This window comes from Pseudonaja textilis, chromosome 1 (assembly GCF_049901715.1).
Source record: "Pseudonaja textilis isolate UNSWEBS1 chromosome 1, rPseTex1.2, whole genome shotgun sequence".
Classification (NCBI taxonomy): domain Eukaryota; kingdom Metazoa; phylum Chordata; class Lepidosauria; order Squamata; family Elapidae; genus Pseudonaja; species Pseudonaja textilis.
The window spans coordinates 158,684,863-158,708,874 of NC_141990.1; the positions used below are offsets into that span (position 1 = coordinate 158,684,863).

Sequence of the window (24,012 nt, forward strand, 5' to 3'; positions counted from 1 at the left end):
AGGCAACTGCTTAGAAGAATATCAACATGTTTTTCTTGGTTTTTGAAAACTGACACTAATACAAACTAACAGAAAGTAAGTAGTAAGAGAAAGAAAATAGTTGGAAAAAGAAGCAGAAAAGCATCAGGTAAAGTAAACGGGAAATTTCATAAAGAAGTGAATTCTATTCTTCATCACAACAAATACATTTATAACTCTTCACCCCCTATAATGTTACAAAGAGATATCTCTTCTTTCCATAACTTACCCCTTTATAAGCAAATCCATAAAACTTCAACTTTTCAGTCTGTAAACAATTTCTTTTAGAACTTTATAAAAAGCATGTTTTATTTTAACCTTGCTCAAATGAACTAACTTTATTTTCCTTCCTTTTACTTCTGACAATCTTAAATTCATTCCGATATTGTCATAGGCTTTGATTTCTCTTCAATCTTCTTTATGCCACCACAGAAGCTTGTTCAAGGCTTTAGCAAGCCTCTTTTGTAAATCTGATAAAAATACATTATCAAGACCGCTCTCTTGATTGTTTGCACTTTCCTTTTAATTTTTAAAATTTCAGTCAGCTTCTTCTCTATATCCAGAAAAGAGTCTTTATCTGGGTTGTTCAATTGGTCTATCACTTGCATTTCCACTTGTATTGTTTTATAATCCATACTTCTAAAAATCCAATATTTCTGACTCTACTATTTCTGCATCAGACAAGATTTGTTTCACATCTGCTGGACATAATCTATCCATACAAGCAGGTATTATTATTAACTTTGTTTAGATTGTGGCTACTAATTTCTGACTCCATTCTTCAAACGTCTGCTTCAGTATTTTCATTGTTATCTGTTATTTCTTCTAAAAACAAATCACTACTATTTCCTGCAAGAAGCGGTTTGTTCTTTATAATTAACTTCAAAGTCTTACTGTAAAAGTTTCAATATTCCGAATTTGTCTCGACCCTAACTTAGTCCATCTATTACTTTCTAAGATCAAAATCCTATTTAGCCTTTTGGTGTTTATTTCAGATTTTTAAAATCTTATACATTTTCTTTTGTTCAGAGCTGAAAATAAATTCACCCTATGTAGATTTTTCAAACCTGTCATTCTGAAGATTTCTAATAGCTTTAAAATAGTTAATAAGCATTTCCTGAAAGTGATTAGGAAATGAGATTTGCAAACTTAGTGTCCTTTAAAAGGTTTTGCTTGTGGCTGTAAACAAGATGGGTAATCCTGTCATCTTCCAGCACTGAAACCCGCATAAAACCATTATCCTGTGGTTTCCTCATAAGGAGCAATATCTGAAGCATATGTAGATGATCTCCCATCCTTTCTTTATCTGGAGACATTCTAAGGAAACAGTCTACTCTCTGGATCCTTGGTTGTCAATTCCACTTCCACAGAGTCATCTTTAGTTTGTCATACCTCCTCCAGAAGTTCCAATAATATTTTTAAAATGCATATTGCGATAATGAATAGTCATTTTGATTCAGAAACAGATGGCATATTTTAAAGGGATTAAAATGAAAAATATCCTTTATTAAAAAAAAGTTACTTTGAAATCAATATAAAAGATTTTCAGTTCTGTTGAAATATTATAAACATAAAAGAATGTGACATGTTAAGTAAGTTAAGAACAAGTTTGTCTACTTGAAACAAAAACAAGAACTACTACTATATTATTGATTACCAAGAAAACAACGATTACATTTGTCAACTGAAAATTTTGAGTTCATACAAATACACAAAATTACAAAATAATAATTGACAGATGAATATGGAAGTTAATTTTTTTTAATTAAGTAAGCCAGATTTGATGTCCATGAACAGTTGTCATCTTTGATTAACAGCCACCCGTTCAGCATCTGAAACAATGCTGAACAAGTGGTATTTGGAGTTCCAGCTGCCATAGCATTCCCATAGTCATGTGATTATAACAGGTGCTTAGTTTGTGCCCATCTGTGATCCTCTTTAGCGTCCTCCAAGAAAGAGATTCATATGGTGTTGCATTTTATGAATGCATTGCTTAGTGATAGCAATTCCAGTCACAACTGCAGTTTTTAATTGAGGATTACTTGTACAGTGTTGGTTTGGAATAATTATTATAGTTAAGAAAAATTGGATGAAATTATTCTTTCTATGTGAATGTATGGTACTATTTGATTCTTTAAAAAAGCATACCTGGTAATCCAGGTGGTCCTGGGTACCCCGGAGCTCCTTTTGGGGCCATAACACAACTGGTCCCTAAAGACAAAAATATAGACTGAAAGAACAAAAACTGCTGATGGTTCCTTAAAGCCCAACAAATGAATTATGGCAAAGGTTTTGTTAGATTAGAGCCCACATTGTCAGTTGAGTAGACAAAACAATTTTACTCTTTTAATACAATTACTTTAATGTTGCTTCTGAATTTTTTAACAATTGTGCATAGCATATTTTGTTAAGTAGAATTTGTGAAATTAAAATGTATAAAAAGAGTTTTGAAATAATATTCTTGTCTCACAGTTTTCTTGTCACATAGGTTTCTTGTCTTATGGGAGAAGAAACATTCACTTAAATAAAAGTATATAGTTCATTTTTGAATAATCATATTTGTATAATTTTACCTGAATGAATTGATTCTGTTCTATTATCTCTAAGAAAGTGGTCCTGTGTTTGCCCACATTCTATAAAACAAAAGAAGCAAACAAATAAGAATGTCTGATTTGTTTAAGCCATTATCAGGCACCAAACTATAATATTCAATTAGACTATACCTATGAATCCATCTATAAGAATTCAGTGGATCAATTATCTATCATTCCTAAGCAGGAAAAACTGCCAAACTATTCAAAATATAGGAGACTGATGGACAAATGAAGCAACGTTACATGAGGAGGTCTATAAAAATTGTATGGTCAACAATATCGTAAAGCAGAAGGGACACTTTGTTATTCTACTAATCCTAATTCCAAAACAATTTCATCAAGTACTCCTATTGCTAAGATTCAGTGATTTATTAATTATAGTATCCACCTCAGAGATTAATTTCCAGTTCATTGAGACGGAAATTCCCTGTCAGCCTTTTCATTGTTCACTTGCTTTAAATATCAAAAAATTGCCCTTGAAAAAGCCCACAATCTTTCTACATGCAGAACAAGTGAAAGAGATTCTAAGCAATATGTGAAGTTTTGAACTAAAAAGTAGAATGTAAATATTATCTATCTATCTATCTATCTATCTATCTATCTATCTATCTATCTATCTATCTATCTATCAATCATTTATTTTTGGTCTGAGTGTGTGTGTGTGTGTGTGTGTGAGAGAGAGAGAGAGAGAGAAGGAGGGAGATAATTTTAATTTTAGACAAAAGCTTATATGTTGAAATTAAAATACTTGTGTATTTTGTTTCCTGAATTTGTCTGGGCATGGCTTCTTCTTTTTGTGCAGTACCTGCCCCTCCTCCTTCTGGTTTTTTTTTTTGCCTCCTGGGCCTCAGGGAAGCCTCGGGGGGGGGCATTTTTGCTCTCAGGAGGCTTTCCTGAGGCCCAGGAAGGCAAAAAATAGAGCGCGGGGGGCGCACAGTGCCCGCCCCTGCATGCCCCTTTTTGCCTTCTGGGCCTCAGGGAAACCTCCCGGGTGAAGCAGTAAGACAGCGAGGGGGATGCCAGCACAGCTGATCGTTGGAACAGTTGATTGTCGGGAGGAAAAAAGAAAAATACCGGTTCAGTCAAACTGGGCGGAACTGGTAGAATCCCTCCACTGATTTTGTGATCATATTCATCTCAGGTCCTCAGATTTCCAAATGTGCTCAAACTAGTTGGGGATTGCAACAAAGTACCTGTCCGAGCAGGAGCGCCTGGAGGGCCAGGAGGGCCTTGAAAGCCAGGGTTTCCAAACGTGCCAAGGTCACCTGTAGGACCACGATATCCCTTTGGACCGGGCAAACTCACACCAGGCAGACCAGTTTCACCAGGAAAACCTTTTGGGCCTGGCTGGCCTGCACTACCAGGATCCCCTTGTTCTCCTCTTATGCCATCACCCTGCAAAGAAATTTAAAATATTGTAAGCAAGCTAAGCTGTTTCAGCACTAAACCACTTTCTTAACTTTCTCAGCTACCTTTTTATTGAGTTACCCAAGTTCTATAAACAGGTAACTCCTGTACCCAGCAATTACTTACAGAATATACAGTATACCTCCATATCTCCAGTTGGCTTCAGGGAGGAAATGTGGATAACAAAGGAAAAACTCCAAATAGTAAAACTGCTAAGATTATTTGATGGACAAATAACTTGGAATCAAAATAGCATAGAAAGCAGTTGTAAAATTATTGTTAGCAGAACATTTATTGCAAGTGACTTAATCAATGAAATCTCTCTGTCCATGTAGTGCAAATAACTTGCAGCATTTTTCAACTATATTCATCATCCCCTTTTTATGGCCCCATAATCCCTTGCGGGATGGAGTCTGGGCAACTGAATGGAGCAGTGTTTACTGGCCCTTCCTGTCACCAATGTGGATTTTTGTTCATCAGATACATTCTCATTGTGCCCACAGAGAAATACCTGCCTCTACCTAGGATCAAACTCACAGCCTCCTGATTGTGAGTCAAAAGCTCCACCTCTAGGCCACCGTACCATTCTCAACTATATTGAACCCATAAAATGTCCAAATTGTCACATTCACACTGTGTGAGTCTATTAGTCACTGTTGGGGGGTAATTTTTAAAATTTGCACGTTATGAATAAGGCAGGCTGTTCCAACCAAATTTTTAGAATAAAGTTCTATTCCAATTGAAGCTTCTTAGTTTCCTCAAGGATAACTAAAAATTCCCACCTGATTTCAAACTATTCCCATCCAGGATTGCTACAGCTTCTAAAGTGTGAAAACAGTAAAAGCAATAAATCAATAGTTGACCAGACTAGCTCAGGATGAATATTAAATCACCAAGAACCACTGTGTCATGCCCCTGGTGGAGTCTGACTCTGAGGAAGAGGAGGAACAGCTAACAGGGAGTGGGAGTGTGGCTCCAGAGGTGGTGGAGGAGGCTGGGGAAGGGCAGAGGCCGGCTGAGCAGTCAGAGGAGGATCCAGGCCCATCCCCTATCCATCCTAGGTCACACAGGGAGGAGAGGATCAGGGAAACGCAAGGTCTACTCAAGAGGAGATTACCACGATCCTCCTCGTGGCTTGCAGGTGGGAGCTATGTATATAAGTTTGCAACTGCGCAGTTAGAATTGCTGAAGTCAATTAGTGTTCACCTTGGACTTTTCTCGGCTATTTTCCTAGAGTTTATAATTAGTTATCTCAGCTTGCTTCAGAACTCTCATCAATGTGGTTTGTTTTGGTTTTCTGTTTGCCTCCTTATTTACTTTTGTGACTTTAAACTGTGTCTAATAAAACAGTGAAGTTAAGTTGAAGGCTTTACCGGACTTTAATATATGTTTTGGGTTATTTTGAGAGACTACGGGTCATCACACACTGCCTTTACCCTGCCAGGGTTCTGTTTCAGATTACTGGCCTGTCTTGTCCATTAATGAGTCCAACTCGGCAACTTCAAGACTTGACCTGATTTCAACCATTAGCAGAAGTCAAGTGGAAGGAAGGACATCAACGTGATAAATCTCCCATTAGGACCTTGAGGGTTGAGGCTGAATGCCCAACTTACCCGAAGACCAGGAAGCCCTGGTAAACCATCTATGCCATTCCTGCCTGGTGAACCATCTTCTCCTGGACTTCCAGGAATTCCTGGAGTTCCTGGCTCTCCTTTGGCACCTTGAAAACATGGTTTTATGGAGATGTAGCAAAAGAAGTCAATATATACATAACGTTGTTTACTTTATATATTAAAAACGTATCTGTTTGTTACCTTTTATGGTAACATACTGGGAATCCCCCTTTATCCCCTTTGGTCCAGAAGGTCCAGGTTCACCAGGTAATCCCTATTGATGGATATTAAGAAAATTTAATTAATCACTCTAAAAACATACTGGAAAAGTGTAAGAAAAAAATTATGGTGTTTTTTTTTGTGAGAACAAGATGCACTGAAGGTTCAAAACAAAAGGAAAAAGAAGTCATATAATTTCTCCCAATTAATGCAGGCTTGCAAGCATGTGTGCAGTATTCTGTTGCAAAGAGAGGATTTCAAGAAAGTATTAAATTTGTGCAAAGTTTAGAATAGGCTGGATTTTACACTGAAAAGACGATGAATTAGTCTCATTTCACAACTGAATCTGGTATTTCTGATTTTTTTCTCCTGTAAAATATTCATAGCACATTTTGTATAAATCCAAAGAATTAACGGAACCTCTACAGGGGAAACAATGATTTCAAGTAGAGATATACATATGGAACCCCACTGCTGCAAATAATGTAAGCCCATATATGAAGAACTTCACTTTTGAAAATATTTATGGCATAAACATAGATAATAAATTGGGAAAATATTATATAATATTTTGTTCTCTAAAATATACAATATTCTATTACAAAAATATCATACCTTTCCACCAGCAAAGCCTGGAAGTCCATGGTAGCCTTGATCTCCTAATTCCCCTTTTCTCCCAACATGTCCTATTGGACCTGGGAATCCTGGAGGACCAGGTTGTCCTGCAGGACCCCTTCTTCCTTCGATCTGTTCAACACATTTGCAATCTCCTGTATCACCTACAAAGATATATAGATATTTGTGGGTTTGTGTTTGTGTGTGCATAATATTGAAACATTTATCTGCAATCATGGGTTTTAGCAAAGTTCATATAAAATTACAGCTATCCATATCAGTTCAATACATCCCTTCATAGATACAGATATCGCAAAGAAGGCAACCAATGTGTGCCAGTACAGCAGAGCTACTGTATCTGAGTTTAAAAACTGATAGGACCACTAAGTGGAAGTATAGAGATACTGAAAATTCTGCAGCCTTAATTTGGTAATCTAAACATTATGACAGATCCCAGAGAAGAGCCAAATGGAGTGCCTGGAGGTCACATTCAGCCTGCTGACTGAAATCCCTGATCTATAGTAGTCGTATTCAACAATTTCATAGCACTATGCATCTTTACCTGAAGGTGTTGTACTGAATTCCTTGGGGTTGACTTTTAATTCTGTATAGTATTGAAGCATCCATTTTTACACACTTGGGAATCTTATGGCAACTTAAGCCTGTCTAAGTTGACTAGAATGAGAAAAACGTTGAGACTAGAATGAGAAAAACGTTGCTTTTTCAGCCAAGAGGGTTTCCTTTTCAGATCCATAGGGCCCCCTCCAAATAATTTGCTGGAGTTTGATGTTGAGGTTTCCTTATACATTTGTCTGTAATGTGCAGAGTCCAGCCATTTATTTATACACAATGACACATTTTTGCTTAAATTCATCTAGATAAATTGTTGCTGGCTCCCTTTAGTAATTGAAATGATTTAGTATATTTAGAAAGCACTTCGAAGCTTTACAGCTTGCATAAACCAAGTGATCTGACATTTGTCTTAACAGCTTTTGTTTGAGCCCGAAAAGAGATGCTGCTTTAACAAATTATTTTAGTGAAGTTAATCAAACCTTTAAAGTAGCTGCATTCATTTCCGAACCATGCACAGCCCTATATTTAGCCTTATTATTTATTTACAGCATTTACTTATAAAATGATTATTAGGGAGCTTATAAACAATACGATTACACATATCATAAAAGATTAAAGGTAGTCCTCAATTTATGGCTATTTAACAATGGTTCAAAGTTATGACAAAGCTGAAAAAGTGGCTTAAGGCCAGCCATCAAAGTTATGACTGTTGCATCAAATTCCCCCAGTCATGGGATCATGGTTTGGGACCTTGGGAACTGACTCACATTTACAATGGTTGCAGTGTCCTGTGGTCATGTGATTGCAATTTGTAAACCTTCTCAGCTTCTGACAAGCAAAGCCAATGGAGGAAGCCAGATTCACTTAATGACCATTTGATTCACTTAACAACTACATTAACATTAATCATAAAATCAGTGTCAGATCCTTATCATGATATTGCCATTCCTATGGGGAGGGGGCCTGAATGCATTGATTAGCTTATTGTCTTCTTCCTGGTTCCTACTCATCCTATAACCTCTTAGTTTATAAATCTAACTCTGACACCTATCTGCTCTGTGCTTTGATTTACCTTTGGGGAATGTGTAAGGGGGGAGGGCCATCTGTTTTATCTCAGTTCTGAAGCTTCTGGAGAGAAGTGGCTGGGAACAATCCCTTATCTCCTTCCCAGGATTACCGTCTTCACAACATCTTCACACCTGTGGATTGGCTCATTCAACATCGGACTTAGGGGAGGGGTTTCTAACTCCTTTATCCTGGCAGAATTGCCTAAAGGGACCTTAGAGCCTGCTTTGCTTTTGTCTTGCAATCACTCCCTTTCAATAAAAGGATCCTTTTGAAATGCTGCTGTTTCAAGAGTCCATGCTTTCTTGATTCGGGGAGTAGAGACAGGAGCTTACAATCAGGTCTGGTCACATGATGACTTGTTTAACATCTGCATCATTTATCAATCAAAATTCCAGAACTAATTGTGGTTGAAAGTCAAGGACTACCTGTATTTGTGAAACAACCAATTGTAGCCTACACTACAATGGATCTAGCTGCACAAACTTTCTTCCTTTGTGTTCCAGCCATCTTCAGATTATTTTCATTGATCTTAACTCAGATTAATACAAAGGAGTCACATTAGCTATAATCAGTGAGAGAAAGTAATCAACCAGAAAATTTCCAGTTCTCGTCAGATTTCATTGATGTTAGGAATATAAGTCACCTAACAGTTATTTGGGTTGGAAATATATAAACCAGGATAGACATTTTAATACTATGTCTTTAAGAGAATGCAAAAACTGCAATTGGTTGTGGTTCTACAAATGGCCATAAGATGGAGCCAGAAACCTGGGTTGTTTTAGTCTCAGAAGTCTTAGAAGAGAGTGTGAGTGAGTCTGTTTCTTCTGTTGGAGAGTATTGCCGTTCCTCCATTTTTCCCTATTGACTGTTATTCTTGGATTTGACGTAAGTCTGTTACTGAACTGTTTATGATACTGGCCTTTGATATTGGAATTATCCCTGGACTGAACACTGACTGCTTTAACTGTGAATTGACTTTGCTTGAACGTTTATTGAAAAGTAAAAACCTACATTTAACGTACAGTGTATTCTGTGTGCTGTGTGTGTATTATTCAAACACTTCTCTCACTACGTCTCCCTGTTTGCGCTCATTCTCCTAACGGGGAATTACCTCAACAATTGATTTCCATAGAAGATGAATAATTTTAATGTGTTCTCTTATAATCTTAAACCTTAACAAGTTGATTTGATCATGATAAGGAAGCAAATAAAATGCCTCACTTTTCCAAGGCAATGAGATGCAATTGTATGTTCTATAAAATAGAATTTTCACAGATCTTTCTATCAAAATGATGTGATGAGGCAAAGCAAAATGCCCCATTTTTCTGCTTTCAGTTGGGAGTGTCAAGGTTCAGTGCTTTTTCTCTCTTCATGTTAAAGTGTTTTCATCCTTACTTCCAATGGAAGACCAACATCCAGTGAAGGAATGGAGGATTTTAGAAGTAAACCATTGGCTTAAAAAATGGTGCCATTGAAAGAACTTTGGGTTCCTAGACCACAATCTATATTGTCCAAAATAAGGGACTTCTGGAAAATGAGGGGCTGCACCTCACAAGAACTAGGAAGAATGTGTTTGGAAAACAGCTGGCTTGGCTTATCTGAAGAGGTTTAAACTAAAACTGGAAGGAAAGGAAGACCATCTTTATGGTAGGATCCAATCCCAAACATAAACCTAAGACAACCAATTAAACATTGAGGTGGTAAGTGGTGAGAAGGAAGAGGAACTCAAATATAAACAGGGGATGTAGGAAACAAGTGGAGAGTCAGCAAAAAGGGGCTCAAGATTCCTATATACTAATGCTCAAAGTATGGGGAAGAAACAAGGTGAACTTGAAGTCTTAGTACAGGAGGGCAAGTACAATATTGTTGCCATTACTGAAATTTGGTGGGATGGAAAACCTATGGCTTAAATGTAGAAGGATATAAATTGTTCAAAGGAAACAGACCCAACAAAATAAGTTGGAGGGAGCTGCAGTATATGTAAGAAATCACCACCCCTTTAAAGAGATGCACAATACCAATGATGAAAGACTTCTTGAATGCTTTTGGGTTAATATAAAAGGGAAGAAATGACATTACCATAGGTGTATACTACAGGCCATCCAAACAAAGCACAGGAATGAACTTTTTGCTAATCAATGAGCTAATCAATGCAGGAAACACACCACAATAGCAATAGGGGACTTTAACTACCCTGATATCAACTTAGAGGCAAACTTTGCAACTAGTGAGAGATCAAACAGGTTCCTGATGTGCCTAGCTGACAACTTTGTCATTCAAAAGGTAGGAGAGAGAACTAGAGGGTCAGCTATACTTAATTCTTACTAACAGGGAGAAAAAGATAGAGGAGGTTGAAGTTGCAGGATTTTGAGGGATAGTGAAAAATAGCCCAACCTATCAAAAGCAGCACCTCTAGGAAACAGAACAAGAAGGCAAGTCAAACTAGGTAAGAAAATAGTAAGCAAACATCTATCCACTCTAGATTAGTCCAAATTGCTATGACCCGATGGCTTTAAATCTAGGGTTCTGAAGGAGATGATTTGTGATTTCAGAACTACTGAACAAAATATTTTATTGCTCCTGGAGCATAGGGGAACTACCGGAGCACTGGAAAAGAGGTGATAGGGTTTCAAACTTCGAAAAGGAGGAAAAGTGGATCCAACAAACTACAGAACAATCAGCCTGACATCAATACTGGAAAAATCCTGGGAAAGATCATCAAGCAGCAGATTTATGAGCACCTAGAAACAAGCAAGGCAATTACTGGAAGCCAGCATAGTTTACTTAAAATCAGATCATGGCAAACAAACCTTATTGCCTTCTTTGATTGAATTATTTAGATATGAGAAATGCTGTGGACATATTTACTTAGACATCAGAAAGGCATCTGACAAAGTAGACCACAGCCTACTGCTTGGTAAGATAGAACAGTGAAGGATAGATAGTACCACCACCAGATGGATTTGCGATTGGCTGACCAACTGCACTCACCATATAGTCCTCAATGTAACTACATCTACATGGAGGGAAGCATGCTTTCAGAATGGGATGACTCACAGCAGTCAGGTGGACCTGATTGGGTGGGCACAACCATCTGAGCACCACCAGATGGGCATGGGGCAGCCAAATCAGCACAGAGGACTTGGTATAGCTGGGTATGCATGGCCAGGTGGATGCAACCACATGGGTGTGGCTGAGTGGGTGCCACCAGGTGGGTGTGGCCAGGTAGGTGCAGAACAAATCACCTTGGGCAACTGGATGTAGAGCTGACTCAGCACCCCACCAGGAGAAAAATCACTTGAAGTTGTGGTGGCAAACAGGAAGTGGGGAAGCGGCAAAATTTGAAAGGCAAGGCTGTGGATTTATCCCTCCCCACTTGCAGAAATGCTCCTTTTTTCTTTCTCCTTTATGATGAGAAGTCCCTGCAAAGTTTGAAAGGGAAGGGAAGGGAAAGGCTGGGTGGATTCCCCCCTCCACTTGCAGAAACACTCCCCTGCAACTCCCTCCTGGATGTGGAGAAAACTGTCTCCTTCAAACTTTCTCCTCCACGTGATGAGTAAGCAGCATTGAGCCAGCCATGCTGAGCCAACTTCACCCACCCAGCCATGCTCACTGTGAGTCGTCATAGACCTGCATGCACAGTGGGATACCTCAAGATTTTGTCTCAAGGGTCTGTACTTTTCAACATTTTTAGAAATGATCCAGACGAGGGGATAGAAACTCATCAGATTTGCAAATGACACCAAGCTGGGGGGAATTGCTAACACTTTGGAAAATAAACTCAAGATTCAGAAGGGTTTTGATAGACGGACAATAGGATCTAGTCAAGAAAAATGCAATTCAATGGTGAGAAAAGTAAAGTCCTACACTTAGGCAAGAAATACCAAATGCAAAAGTGTAGTAAAGATGGTACCTGGTGCAACAGCTGTAATTATGAGAAGGGCCTAGGTATCTTCATGGACAACCATTTAAGAGTGAGCCAGCAATGTGCTGCAGCTGCAAAAAAAGCCAACGCAATAATAGGCTGCATCAATAGAGGGATAGTATCAAGATCATGAGAAGATCATGAGATAGTGCCACTTTAAACTGCACTTTTGCAATATTGCATCCAGTTTTGGTCACCCATGATACAAAAAGGATGCTGAGACTCTAGAAAGAATGCAGAGAAAAAACAACAAAAATCTTAAAGAATCTGGAGGCTAAACTATATGATGAAAGGTTGAGGGAACTAGGTATGTCTAGCCTAATACAGAGAAGGATTGGGGGTGGTAGCAATCTTCATATATTTGAGGGACTGTCATAGAGAAGAAGAGGCCAATGTATTCTCCAAAGTACCTGAGGGAAAGACAAGAAGTAATGAATGGAAGAACATTTAAGAGAATTCCAACTTAGAACTAAGGAAAAATTTCCTGGCAATGAAAGCAGTTAATCAGTGGAATCATGCAGAAGTTGTGGATATGGTTTTCAAGAAGAGATTGAACGACTATTTGCCTGGAATGGTATAAAGTCTCCTGTTCAAGCAGGAGATTAGTTTAGATTAGAAGACCTCCAAGATCCTTTCCAACCTTCTTATTCTATGTTATATCTTGGAGCAACTAGAGCTGAGATGGTTACTTGCTGGATTAGCAACATTTTACATAAATAATAAACTAATCCACCTATCCCCAAAGGAAAGGAAAGAATAAAAATGACCATATAGTTAAAAGCTAATAGATAAGACTGAGATTTTTTTTAAAAAAGCACTTGCAAGATAAGTTTTCTCGTAAGAGAAATCCTGAAAGTAGAGAACTAAACAGGAGGAAAAGCATTTTAGACTATATCCCATTATATAATGCATGTTAGATATGGGCTAGATTGAAGAGGCAGGACAGTGGGGAGAGGGAAAAGATCTCTTTATTCAGCTCCGAGTAAAAGACTGCCTCCAGATGTGCCTGTTGTTCTTTTTACAGGCTGCTGTCCACAACTTTAGCCACTGATGGCTGTCCATTTTCCCGCCTAGAAAATGAACCAATGGGGGAAGTCTGACATCACTGACTTTTCCCCATTGAATATCTAACAATGCACATGAAGTATGTTCTCTGCATGAAAATCTGTGGTGACAATAGCTCAATATAGTTCAGTATTTTAAACTTTACCTTTCAGTCCTTGTTGTCCTTGTGGGCCTGGATAACCTTGCTGGCCTGCAGGACCTGGAACTCCTGGATAACCCTTCAGCCCAACGGAATAACCTGTCGAACAGGGAGACTGCAGTGACTTGGGGAGACTGACATGGTTATGCGGTTCTGTACCAGCATTAACGGGTTAGCTTGTCTGTGGTAAGACTTAAGAAAAAGTCTGAAATCAAGATGCATGAAATAACATTAATATTAGTTATTGAGAGATTTACATCCTTCTTTCTTTTGATCAGCTCAAAATATTCATATATGAGTATAATAGCACTGTTGTTGTTTTTTCCCACTTCTTTCAGACAACAGGCAGCAGCATAATTTTTTTTAAATAGTATTTGCTTCATTTACTTAAAACAGGTGAAGACCGAGTCTTTATAACATGCTGTTAAACAGTAATGTTATTTGTCTGGTTTGACTTAGTATATTACACACACAGTAGTGTGTAATATTTGTAAACCATGGTTGATAATATACACAATTGTGTGAAAGTAGCCTGGCGTTCATTATTCAATACATCCTCATTAAACAAATGTTATATTAGTAGATCAGGGAGGAAGCTTTTTAACAATTTTCATTTGCATGGCATATCAAGCCAAGCTGTAGTTTGGTTAACACTGTTATCCAACCTGCACTTTGAATCAGATTGTGATTAAAGAGGAACAGGTTAACTACAAATTGTTACCACTGTTGAAACTTTGCTTATTTTAACTGAAGACATGGCATATTATCAGGAGCCAGACAATGGCTATTGTACAATTAACCTCATACATGCAGACATTGCATAATGTAATCTCTAATGCTAGTCTCTCTCTCTTTCTCTCCCTCCCTCCCTATGACAATAGATTTTAAATTAAAAAATATCCCAGTAAAGAAGCAGTAGAAGAAGAGAATGATAGAAAAGAAAAAGAGAGGCAGATTTCACAGAATAAAATTATTGATAATAATAGGTTATTGTGGTCTTAATTAAATGAGGCTAAGACATAAAGCAAGGCATTATTTCACAAATAAACAGCTGGTTTAGTATTTGTTTTTATTTACCTGAATTTTCAAACTTCCCTTGGTTGTTCAATTTCAAAATGCCTGATTAAGGAAATTTCTCAAAGTATTATTTTCTAAATATTTAAAAGCCAGTATATAAATGTATATTCGATTTACCTGGACTTCCTGGGGGGCCAGGGGGGCCAGGAAAGCCAGGTGTTCCAGGTTCGCCATCTAAACCGGGAGGACCAGGACGATTAGCTGGGAAACCAGGTTCACCAATAAAACCTTTGGGGCCCATTTCTCCAGGAAAGCCTCTTCTCTCAGAAACACCTGGAATGTGGAAGAAAGTGGCTCTGCATGACTTTCAGAACGCCATAGATGAACAAACTAATAATGAAAAGCAAACTAGTACAGAAGCTCTCATTATTAAAATGAACAAAAAAACCCCCTCCAAATCAGTTATCATATTTATAAGAAGAAAAAGAAAACAAAATAGAATAAAAACACAGCCCCAGATCACGATTAAGTCCTGCTGAAACAGAACAGTTCCGGTATGTTCCCAAATACACTTTCTGATGGCAGCATATTTGCCAATGCAGTATTTGATAATGTGAGGGCCACAACCCCAAATACTTCTTTCCTGATCTTTCCACCCCTTGACTTCTTATGTAGGTTGGAATCTGACCCTCCCTTGATGCCTGGACATAATGGACAGCATTGTTCCAGACAAAGTGATCCCTAACACATCCCAGTGCAATGCTATGTAAGAGTTTAACTATTTGACTTGGCTTTAGAGGCTTATTGACAACCAAAGTAATGACTGCAAAGCAGATATTATTCTACAATAGTGGGTCTCCCTGACAAGTAGTTTTCTACCACATCTTAAACTAGTTGAATCATTCTAAAGATGGCCTCAAATAAAGTTCATTGTAGTACTGTAGTCCAGTGGTGAGGTTCTGAGGTAATAAAAGTAGAATGAACTTCATGATCCAGGTAGAGCAGCAACTGTCACTCCTTCTGAACCTGGGCATGGGCTCCACTGGCTATAGCTTCCATCTACTGCTGGAGCAGGAGCCACAAGCCCAGGAAGATGCTCAAGCTACAGACCAACTCCTTCAGAGTTAGATGACCCCATCAAGTCTCCTACTGTGGCTGATGTTACCTGATGCGATCAAATTTAACAAATGTATAGGAGCTTAATCTGAATTTTCCCTCCCTATTCAGCCACTGAATATATTCTGGACAACAAATATATATTGGACAACAAACTTTTGAAAGATTTTGCTTCCTGAAAAACTTTTGGTGATTATGATAGACTCTTTCAAACCAAACACAAATATAATCTCACAATGATGTAGGAATAGAAATAGGAAATAGGAGAAATGGGAAATTAACTTTTACGGATTATAATGTATTTAATTGCATAATGTTTCTGACATGCTACATGAGTTCAACAGAGCTAAAAGTGATTTTCCTTTGCACTCAGCTGTTGATTTTCCTTTGCACTCAGTGTCCAATGCATCTCACTGCAAGGTCTAACAATAGTCAGCAGCACTGATAGATTCCAGTTGCCCTGATACTGTTTTTCCACTATGTGAATGTCCTGTTGAAACCATTCCCATCTTCTTCTCTGTTATAGGCCCTGAAGTACCAGAAGACAGCTATCATGTCACACATAATTCTTCTGTTTGTTAGACTAGATGTATCTAGTTTCCTTAATGGTTTATTGTACGATTTAGCCTTCAGACCTCTTGACATCTTTGTTGCTCCTTTCTGTGACCATATTTCTATGGTCTCAGCATCATTTTTGTACCAGGCTAACCAGACTTGGATGTAGTATTTCACGTGTGGCCTCACTACTGCAATATAAACATTACTATTACTTCTTATGATCTTGATGCTATTCCTCTGTTGATGCAGCCTATGTGTCGTGCCCACGCAACACAATCGACCAACGAAGCTCTGATGCTATGGAGGAGGCTGAAGGTGTTGGTCCGGGGATTCCGTGGTTCCGGAGCGCATCGTCACGGCTGCACACGCTGGATGCCAACGTCGGCAGCGACCAATTAACAGCGATGATCCTGGAGCATACACATGAAGGGTGTACAGACGGGGAGCCGTTTTACGGAACAAAATGTTGCAGAAATATTGTTGGTGACGGGATAGTGGTGTTTGTGGTATTGGTGGGGAATTACGTTATATATTGGTGATTGTAACATAGTAATTGATGGTAATGAGGGATTAATTGAGCTACAGATGTTAGCTCCAATGACAGTGATTGAATAATGAGGGGTAATAATGGGAACTATGCATAAATACAGTACCCTGTTAAACTCAGTTTAGAGCTGACTTTAGTTGTTTTGCTTGGCTATTTTCTTGGTGTTCTTGCAAGAAAAAGATTAAACCAACTTTCCAGAATTTGACAGACTCGGTTTTCCTTTATCAATGCAGTAGACCCACAGAGCGGTTGAGAGGAAAGTTTAAAAGCATTATTTTCGCAAAAGCTCATTTTACCAGATCCCGATACCCATAAGAGTTTTATCATACAAGCCGATGCAAGCGAAGTTGCTGTAGGAGCTGTCTTACTGCAACGTAACAATGAAGGACAATTACAGCCATGCGCCTATACATCCCGCAAGTTCACACCTATGGAAAGGAGGTGGGCTATTTGGGAGAAAGGCGTTCGCTGAAAAATGGGCACTCAGTACAGGGCGACATTTACTATAGAACAGAATATCTTTATTGTCATTGCATTCTACAAATACAATGAAATTTGAAAACTACTCCAGCACAGTGTCCCAAACACCACATCACAATCACACTACAGAGTATTTAAAAATCAAAATAATTAAAATAATAATGAAAAACCTAGTCTAAAACCTATCTAAAACATATAGTAAGTTAGATAGTTTAAAAACGCCACTATATACATAGGGCTAAATCACATATGCATTGTTTGATTCAAGACAATTATTGCCTTGGAAAAGAATCTGTTTCTCAGTCTATTAGTCCTCATTTTAAGACACCTATAATGCCTCCCTGATGGTAACAGTTCAAAATATGAATGTGCAGGATGAGAATCGTCTGTGGAGATTTTTAGTGCTCTAGAGAGCAGTCTGGTCTTCGCAATCTCTTCCAAAGAAGAAAAAGAGCAACTGATGATTTTTTTGTGGTGTGTTTATAACTCTCTGGAGCATCTTCTTATCCACTGCAGAGCATACAGCATACCACACCATTACACAGTATGCCAAAATGCTCTCAATGATAGAGTGGTAAAAAGTAACCAGCAACTTCTCACCCAGACCACTCATTTTCAGCAGCCTCAGAAAGTGCAGGCGCTGTTGGGCCTTCTTTGCAGTGGCCATAGTGTGGACTGACCAAGTAAGGTTGTCAGAAATATGAGTTCCTAGAAATTTAAAACTATGAACTCTTTCCACACAGTCTCCATTGATACATAGCGGGAGAGGCTCTGCTTTGCATCTTCTGAAGTCTATAATCAATTCTTTGGTCTTTTTGATGTTCAGGGCGAGGTTATGACTCTTGCACCACAAGACCAGTCTGAGAACCTCTGACCTATAGGCCATCTCGTCTTCTCCTGATATGAGTCCCACCAACGTGGTGTCGTCTGCAAATTTTATTAGTGGGACAAGAGGGAGTGCAGTTGTAGGTGTAGAGTGAATACAAAAGGGGGCTCAGCACACAACCCTGTGGAGAGCCAGTGCTGAGAGCAAGAGTGGAGGAAAAATAGCTGCCAATCCTAACAGTTTGGGGTCTGTTAGTAAGAAAGCCCTTTATCCAACAGCAGATGTGAGAGGAGAGGCCCATTTCTAGCAACTTCTTAATCAGTATATCTGGAATGATGGTATTAAAAGCTGAGCTGTAATCAATGAAAAGCATCCTTACATAGCTCCCACTATGCTCCAGATGTTTCAGTGCAACGTGGAGAGCCATGGCAATAGCATTGTCTGTGGATCTATTATTCTGATAGGCAAACTGGTATGGGTCAAGGTTTGATGGGAGGTAATCCTGTATATATTTTAAGACCAGTCTTTCAAAGCACTTTATAATTATGGATGTGAGAGCTACTGGTCTATAGTCATTTAAAGTATCAGGAGAGGGCTTTTGGGGAACTAGAATAATAATGGAAGTTTTGAGACAAGATGGAACAATGGCTTGTGTAAGAGAAAGGTTAAAAATATTTGTAAACATACCTGCGAGCAGGTCAGCACATGCTTTGAGTACCTTCCCAGGTATCCCATCAGGGCCAGCAGCCTTTTTCACATTCACTGCTCTAAGCACTGCTTCACATCATACTCTTGTACTGTGAATAGTTGAGTACTGGTGGTTTGTAGAGGCAGTGTTTTCAAAGACCTATTCAGTTCGAATCGGGCAAAGAAGCAGTTCAATTCTTCTGCCAGTGATGCATCCTTGTTGATCGATATGGGGTTGCTGCCCCTGTAATTAGTGATGTCTTTAATTCCCTGCCAAGCCTGTCGTGGATCATTATTTGTGAAGTAGTCCTCAATCTTCCTTTTATAGTCCTTTTTTGCCTCCTTGATGCCCCGCCTCAGTTCCGCTCTTGCCTTGTTATACCAAACTCTGTCCTCAGACCTGAATGCCATATCACATGTCTTGAGAAGTAATTGCACGTCCTTGTTCATCCAGGGCTTCTGGTTTGGAAAAATCTGGATGCGCGTATTCACAGTAACTGTATCCACACAGGTAGAGAAGTAAAACAGTACAGTTTTTGTATATTCCTCCAAATCCTCTTGTTCAAATAAATTCCAATTACTATTTGAGAAACAATCCTGCAGCTGATCAAGTGCTCCCTCCGACTAGATCTTGGTGAGTTTGATTTCAGGCTTAGTTTTCCTTCTGAGTGGGGGTGTATGCTGGTATAAGGAACAGTGATAAATGATCTGAAAGTCCCAGATGTGGAAGGGACACTGCTTTATATGCATGCTTTATATTAGAATAACATGATCAAGTGTGATGTTTCCCCTGGTGGCACATGTCACATACTGAGTAAATTTGGGAAATACAGTCTTTAAGCATGTCTTATTAAAATCACCAGTTATTATATGAGCCCCATCAGGATAAGCCTTAAGTTGTTTATTTATTGTAATATGCAACTATGCAAGTACAGTACTAATATTTGCATCAGGAGGTATGTAAACAGCAGTAAAAATCACCACTGTCAGTTCTCTAGGTAGATAGAAGGGTCTGCACATGACTGTCATCATCTCTAAATCAGGAGAGCAGTATCTGTTTATAATACGGCTGTTGGTGCACCAGTTATTATGAGCATATAAACAAAGTCCACCTCCTTTAGTCTTACCAGAGTCCTTATTACGGTCTTGTCAGTGGATGGTATGACATGCCAGTTGTAGTGAGGCATTGGGAATAGCTGAATGAAGCCAGCTCTCTGTAATAACTATCACACAGCAGTCCTTTATCATGTGATTGCTTGCTGCCATCAGATTAATCTCATCCATTTTATTGAGAAGTGATCGAGCATTTGAGAGAAAGATACTTGGTAATGATGATTTGTGTGGCTGTCTTTTTAAGTGAGTTAAAACTCCTGCTCTGCAGCCCCTCCTCCACCTTCTCTCTCTGCGCCACCTGCACCATTTAAATGATCCCATTACAATCCATGGAGATTCTGGTGGTCTCCTTGGGAATACTGTGAGTCCTCTGAAAATCCAACACAATAGCTCTAGCAGACTGTAGTCCATAGCATCTTAGTTCTTGTCGGCTGTAAGCCTCCCCCATGCAACAAGACTCAGACACATATATCACCAAACACACACACACCAAACCAGAGAGCGAAAAGCCGCAGCAACCAAGTGCACCACCATAGAAGGGGTAAAAGAATAATTTGAAGTATGGACTGAACATAAAAATTTGGAGGCTTTACAAAAGCCATGGAAACTTTCTCCTAAACAAGTTAGATGTGCCTTATATTTTAAACTTTTTGACTTCCAATTATGCTATGTGCCTGGAGGTAGGAATTTCATGGCGGATTCATTATCCCGACTGCCCCATACAATTCACGTAAGGAAGAAGTGATTCAACCTATGATTATTAACGGAACAGCAATCGAGAAAGGGCATGTATTGCACATACAGGAAATAAGAAAAAAGGAGTTACAAGATGCTACAGAAAAGGATGTGTGGCTTAAAGACAATAGGGCTGTTTGCTTGTATAAAGATGGCTTGGCTTGGAAAGGAGACAGAATATATGTTCCGCTGGTCTGTCAAAAAATGTATTGGCCCAGTGTCACGACACTAGACAGGCCAGGCAATTTGGGTTTCTGAGAACTTTGCATTTGGCAAGGCAGCAATTCTGTTGGCCTAATATGAGGTCTGACATAGAACAATACATTAGAGAATGTCATGTATGTGCTATTGCAAAACCGAGGATCAGGAAACCATTGGGATTGTTACAAAAGGTATCAGAGCCCGACAGCCATCGCAAGACATAGCCATGGACTTTATCGTAGAATTGCCGAGTAGTAAAGGGTGTATGGTAATATGGACCATTATAGACTTGTTTTTGAAACAAGCCCATTTCATACCCTGTAAGGGTTTACCCTCAGCAACTTAATTAGCAGGACTATTTATATGACACATATATCGGCTACATGGGACACCCAGAAGGATAATATCAGACAGAGGCGTGCGATTTACTGCATAATTTTGGAGAGCGTTTATTTGTCTCTTGGGATCCTCTCAAGGCCTTAGCTCCTCATATCACCCCAGCACCAATGGGGCTGTCGAAAGAGCCAATGCAATGATTGAGAGATATCTGCGGTCAAATGTGTCTTATCAACAGCGAGAGTGGGCTGATCTACTCCCTTTCACTGAAGTAGCATACAACAATGCTGTACATAAGAGTACAGGTTGTAGCCCATTCCAAATAGTCAATGGGGCTGAATTTGTTCCAATGCCAGAGTTGCAATGCGACGACAAGCATTCTATCAGTGTTAAAATGTAGTCTAAGAAAGTACAGGATGGTTGGGCAAAAGTGAAAGAGACTCTCAATAGAACACAAGAATACAAGAATCAGGCAAATAAGAAGAGATGAGACAATAAACCATTCAAAGTTGGTGATTACGTTTACCTATTAACAAAATATATAAAGTTAAAACTAAACAGTAGAAAACTGGGACCAAAATATATTGGACCATTCACAATCACTAAAGTGATTAACCCCATCACTATACAGCTGAAGTTGCCAGCACGATTAGGGCAAATCCGTCCTGTATTCCACGCTAGTTTATTGAAGTCTGTGCAACACTACAGTGTACCCCAGGTCGAGGAACCTGTCACACTTGGGGAATCCACCCATGCTGAGATTGATAAAATCCTTGATTCATGAATCCGCAGGAATGTTCTTCAATATCTAGTAATGTGGAAAGAGTATCCTGAAACAGAGGCATCCTGGGTGAAAGTATCAGACATGTGTGCAAACAGACTATTAAGGTGTTTTCATTCCAGGTACCCAAATAAGCCTGGACCCCAGTAGTACTGACATATTGATATAACTTGTTACTGTTTTGTAGGCCAGGTCCTGGTAGAGGGGGCCGCCTGTCGCGCCCACGCAACACAATTGACCAACAAAGCTCTAATGCTACGGAGGAGGCTGAAGGTGTTGGTCCGGGGATTCTGTGGTTCCGGAGCGCGTCGTCATCGCTGCACATGCTGGATGATGATGTGGGCAGTGACCAATTAACAGCAATGATTCTGGAGCATACACACGAAGGGTGTACAGACGGGGAGCCATTTTATGGAACAAAATGTTGCAGAAATGTTGTTGGTGATGGGATAGTGGTATTAATGGTATTGGTGGCGGATTACATTATATATTGGTTATTGTAACATAGTAATTGATGGTAATGAGGGATTAATTGAGCTACGGATGTTAGCTCCAATGACGGTGATTGTATAATGAGGGGTAATAATGGGAAATATGCATAAATACAGTACCCTGTTAAACTCAGTTTAGAGCTGACTTTAGTTGTTTTGCTTGGCTGTTTTCTTGGTGTCCTTGCAAGAAAAAGATTAAACCAACTTTCCAGAATTTGACAGACTCGGTTTTCCTTTATCGATGCAGTAGACCCACAGAGCGGTTGAGACTATGCCTGTATTGGCTTTTGTGGCAATTGCAGCATGCTGCTGGCATACCTGAGGGTTGGTCCACAAGGATGCCTAGATCCCTTTCACACTTACTGCTGTTGAGCCAACCTACTCTATACATGTTCATTTGGTTTTTCCTGGCTAAGTGCAGGACCTTGCTTTTCACACTACTGGAGTATATCTTCTGAAGGGCCCAAGATCCTTCTGAATCTTGAGTTTGTCTTCCAAAGTGATAGCAGTTTTCTCCAGCTTGGTGTCATCTGAAAATTTGATGTTACCCTTTTATTCTCTCATCTAGATAATTTGTAAAAAACGTTGAAGAGTACAGAGCCAGAGACAAAATCTTGAGGTAACCCACAGCATGCTTCCCTCCATGTAAATGCAGTTCCTTTGAGGACTACATGGTGAGTGCAGTTGGTCAGCCAATCGCAAATACATCTGGTGCTGGTACTGCCCATATTGTTCAATCTTGCCAAATGCCTTACTGAAGTCTAAATAATATATGTCCACAGCATTTCCTTGGTCCACTAATTCAGTCACTTTATCAAAAAAGGAAATAGTTTGTCTACCATGATCTGATTTTGACTAACTCATGTTGGCTTCTAATAATTGCCATGATCTGATTTTGACTAACTCATGTTGGCTTCTAGTAATTGCTTTGTTTACTTCTAGCCACTCATAAATCCACCGATGGTCTTTTCCAGGATTTTTTCATGTATTAATGTCAGGCTGGTTAGTCTATAGCTTCTTGGATCTACTGTTTTCTTCTTTTGGAAAATTGCAGCTACATCAGCTCTTTTTTAGCACTCTGATAGTTCCCCTGTGCTCCAGAGCTCTGAAGTATTTTGTTCAATGTTTCCAAGATTGTATCTGTCAGCTCCTTCAGAAATGTGGCATATAAACCATATGGTCCTGGCGATTTGAACTCATCTAGAGTGATACATGTTTTCTTACCATTTTGTTGCCTAGTTTGACTTGAATTCCCATTCTGTCCCCATTTGTTGCTTTCTGTAGATTGCGCTATTTTTTTCCCTTTTCTATGAAGACAGTTGCAAAAAAGGAATTAAGCAGTTCCGCTTTCTCCCTGTTGCCTTCTTGCTATCATATCTCATTAGTGCCCCAATCATTTCCTTGACTTTCTTCTTATTCCTTAGATATTGAAAGAAACCTTTTGGGGTATTTTTTATATTTTTTACAAGTCTTGTAGATTTGGGCTATTTGCTGGAATTCTGTTCTAGTTATGTGTCCTTCCTTCCATTTTTTATATTTGTCCTTTTTGTCCCTCAGTTTGTCAAGAGAATTCTTTCTGCAGCATGATGGTTTTATCTAGGATCTCTTGTTTATCTTTGTGGAAAGCAAAACACAAAACGTAGTCACCAAACCAGTAATAACACCTGTTGAATCCCACCCCTGCCCTTGATGTAGATATTCCAGTTGTACTTGGTGTACTGGATGCGCTTCAATAACAGTTCATGTTTTTGTATGCATGCCATGAGCACAGCATAGTGAACAGGCCCTGAAAGGCATAAATTGGGTAACAAGATAGCCTTGAGGCTTAACACTGATGAATCAATAAAGAGATACCACTGTAGTGGATCATCCTTGCAATCCAAAGTTG

The 24,012-nt window shown here is 39.1% G+C and overlaps 1 protein-coding gene across 1 annotated transcript in view; it reads right to left on the minus strand.

Moving 5' to 3' along the window:
- COL4A2 (collagen type IV alpha 2 chain) overlaps positions 1 to 24,012 on the minus strand; it is a 164,385-nt gene that overhangs the window by 47,821 nt on the left and 92,552 nt on the right. Inside the window, exons 20-27 of the mRNA XM_026707722.2 lie at positions 14,431 to 14,586; positions 13,243 to 13,335; positions 6,467 to 6,630; positions 5,834 to 5,906; positions 5,633 to 5,739; positions 3,806 to 4,007; positions 2,592 to 2,651; positions 2,167 to 2,229 (exon numbers count right to left, since the gene is read on the minus strand). Of these exons, the coding sequence (XP_026563507.2) occupies positions 2,167 to 2,229; positions 2,592 to 2,651; positions 3,806 to 4,007; positions 5,633 to 5,739; positions 5,834 to 5,906; positions 6,467 to 6,630; positions 13,243 to 13,335; positions 14,431 to 14,586 (918 nt within the window). The remainder of the gene's footprint in view (positions 1 to 2,166; positions 2,230 to 2,591; positions 2,652 to 3,805; positions 4,008 to 5,632; positions 5,740 to 5,833; positions 5,907 to 6,466; positions 6,631 to 13,242; positions 13,336 to 14,430; positions 14,587 to 24,012) is intronic.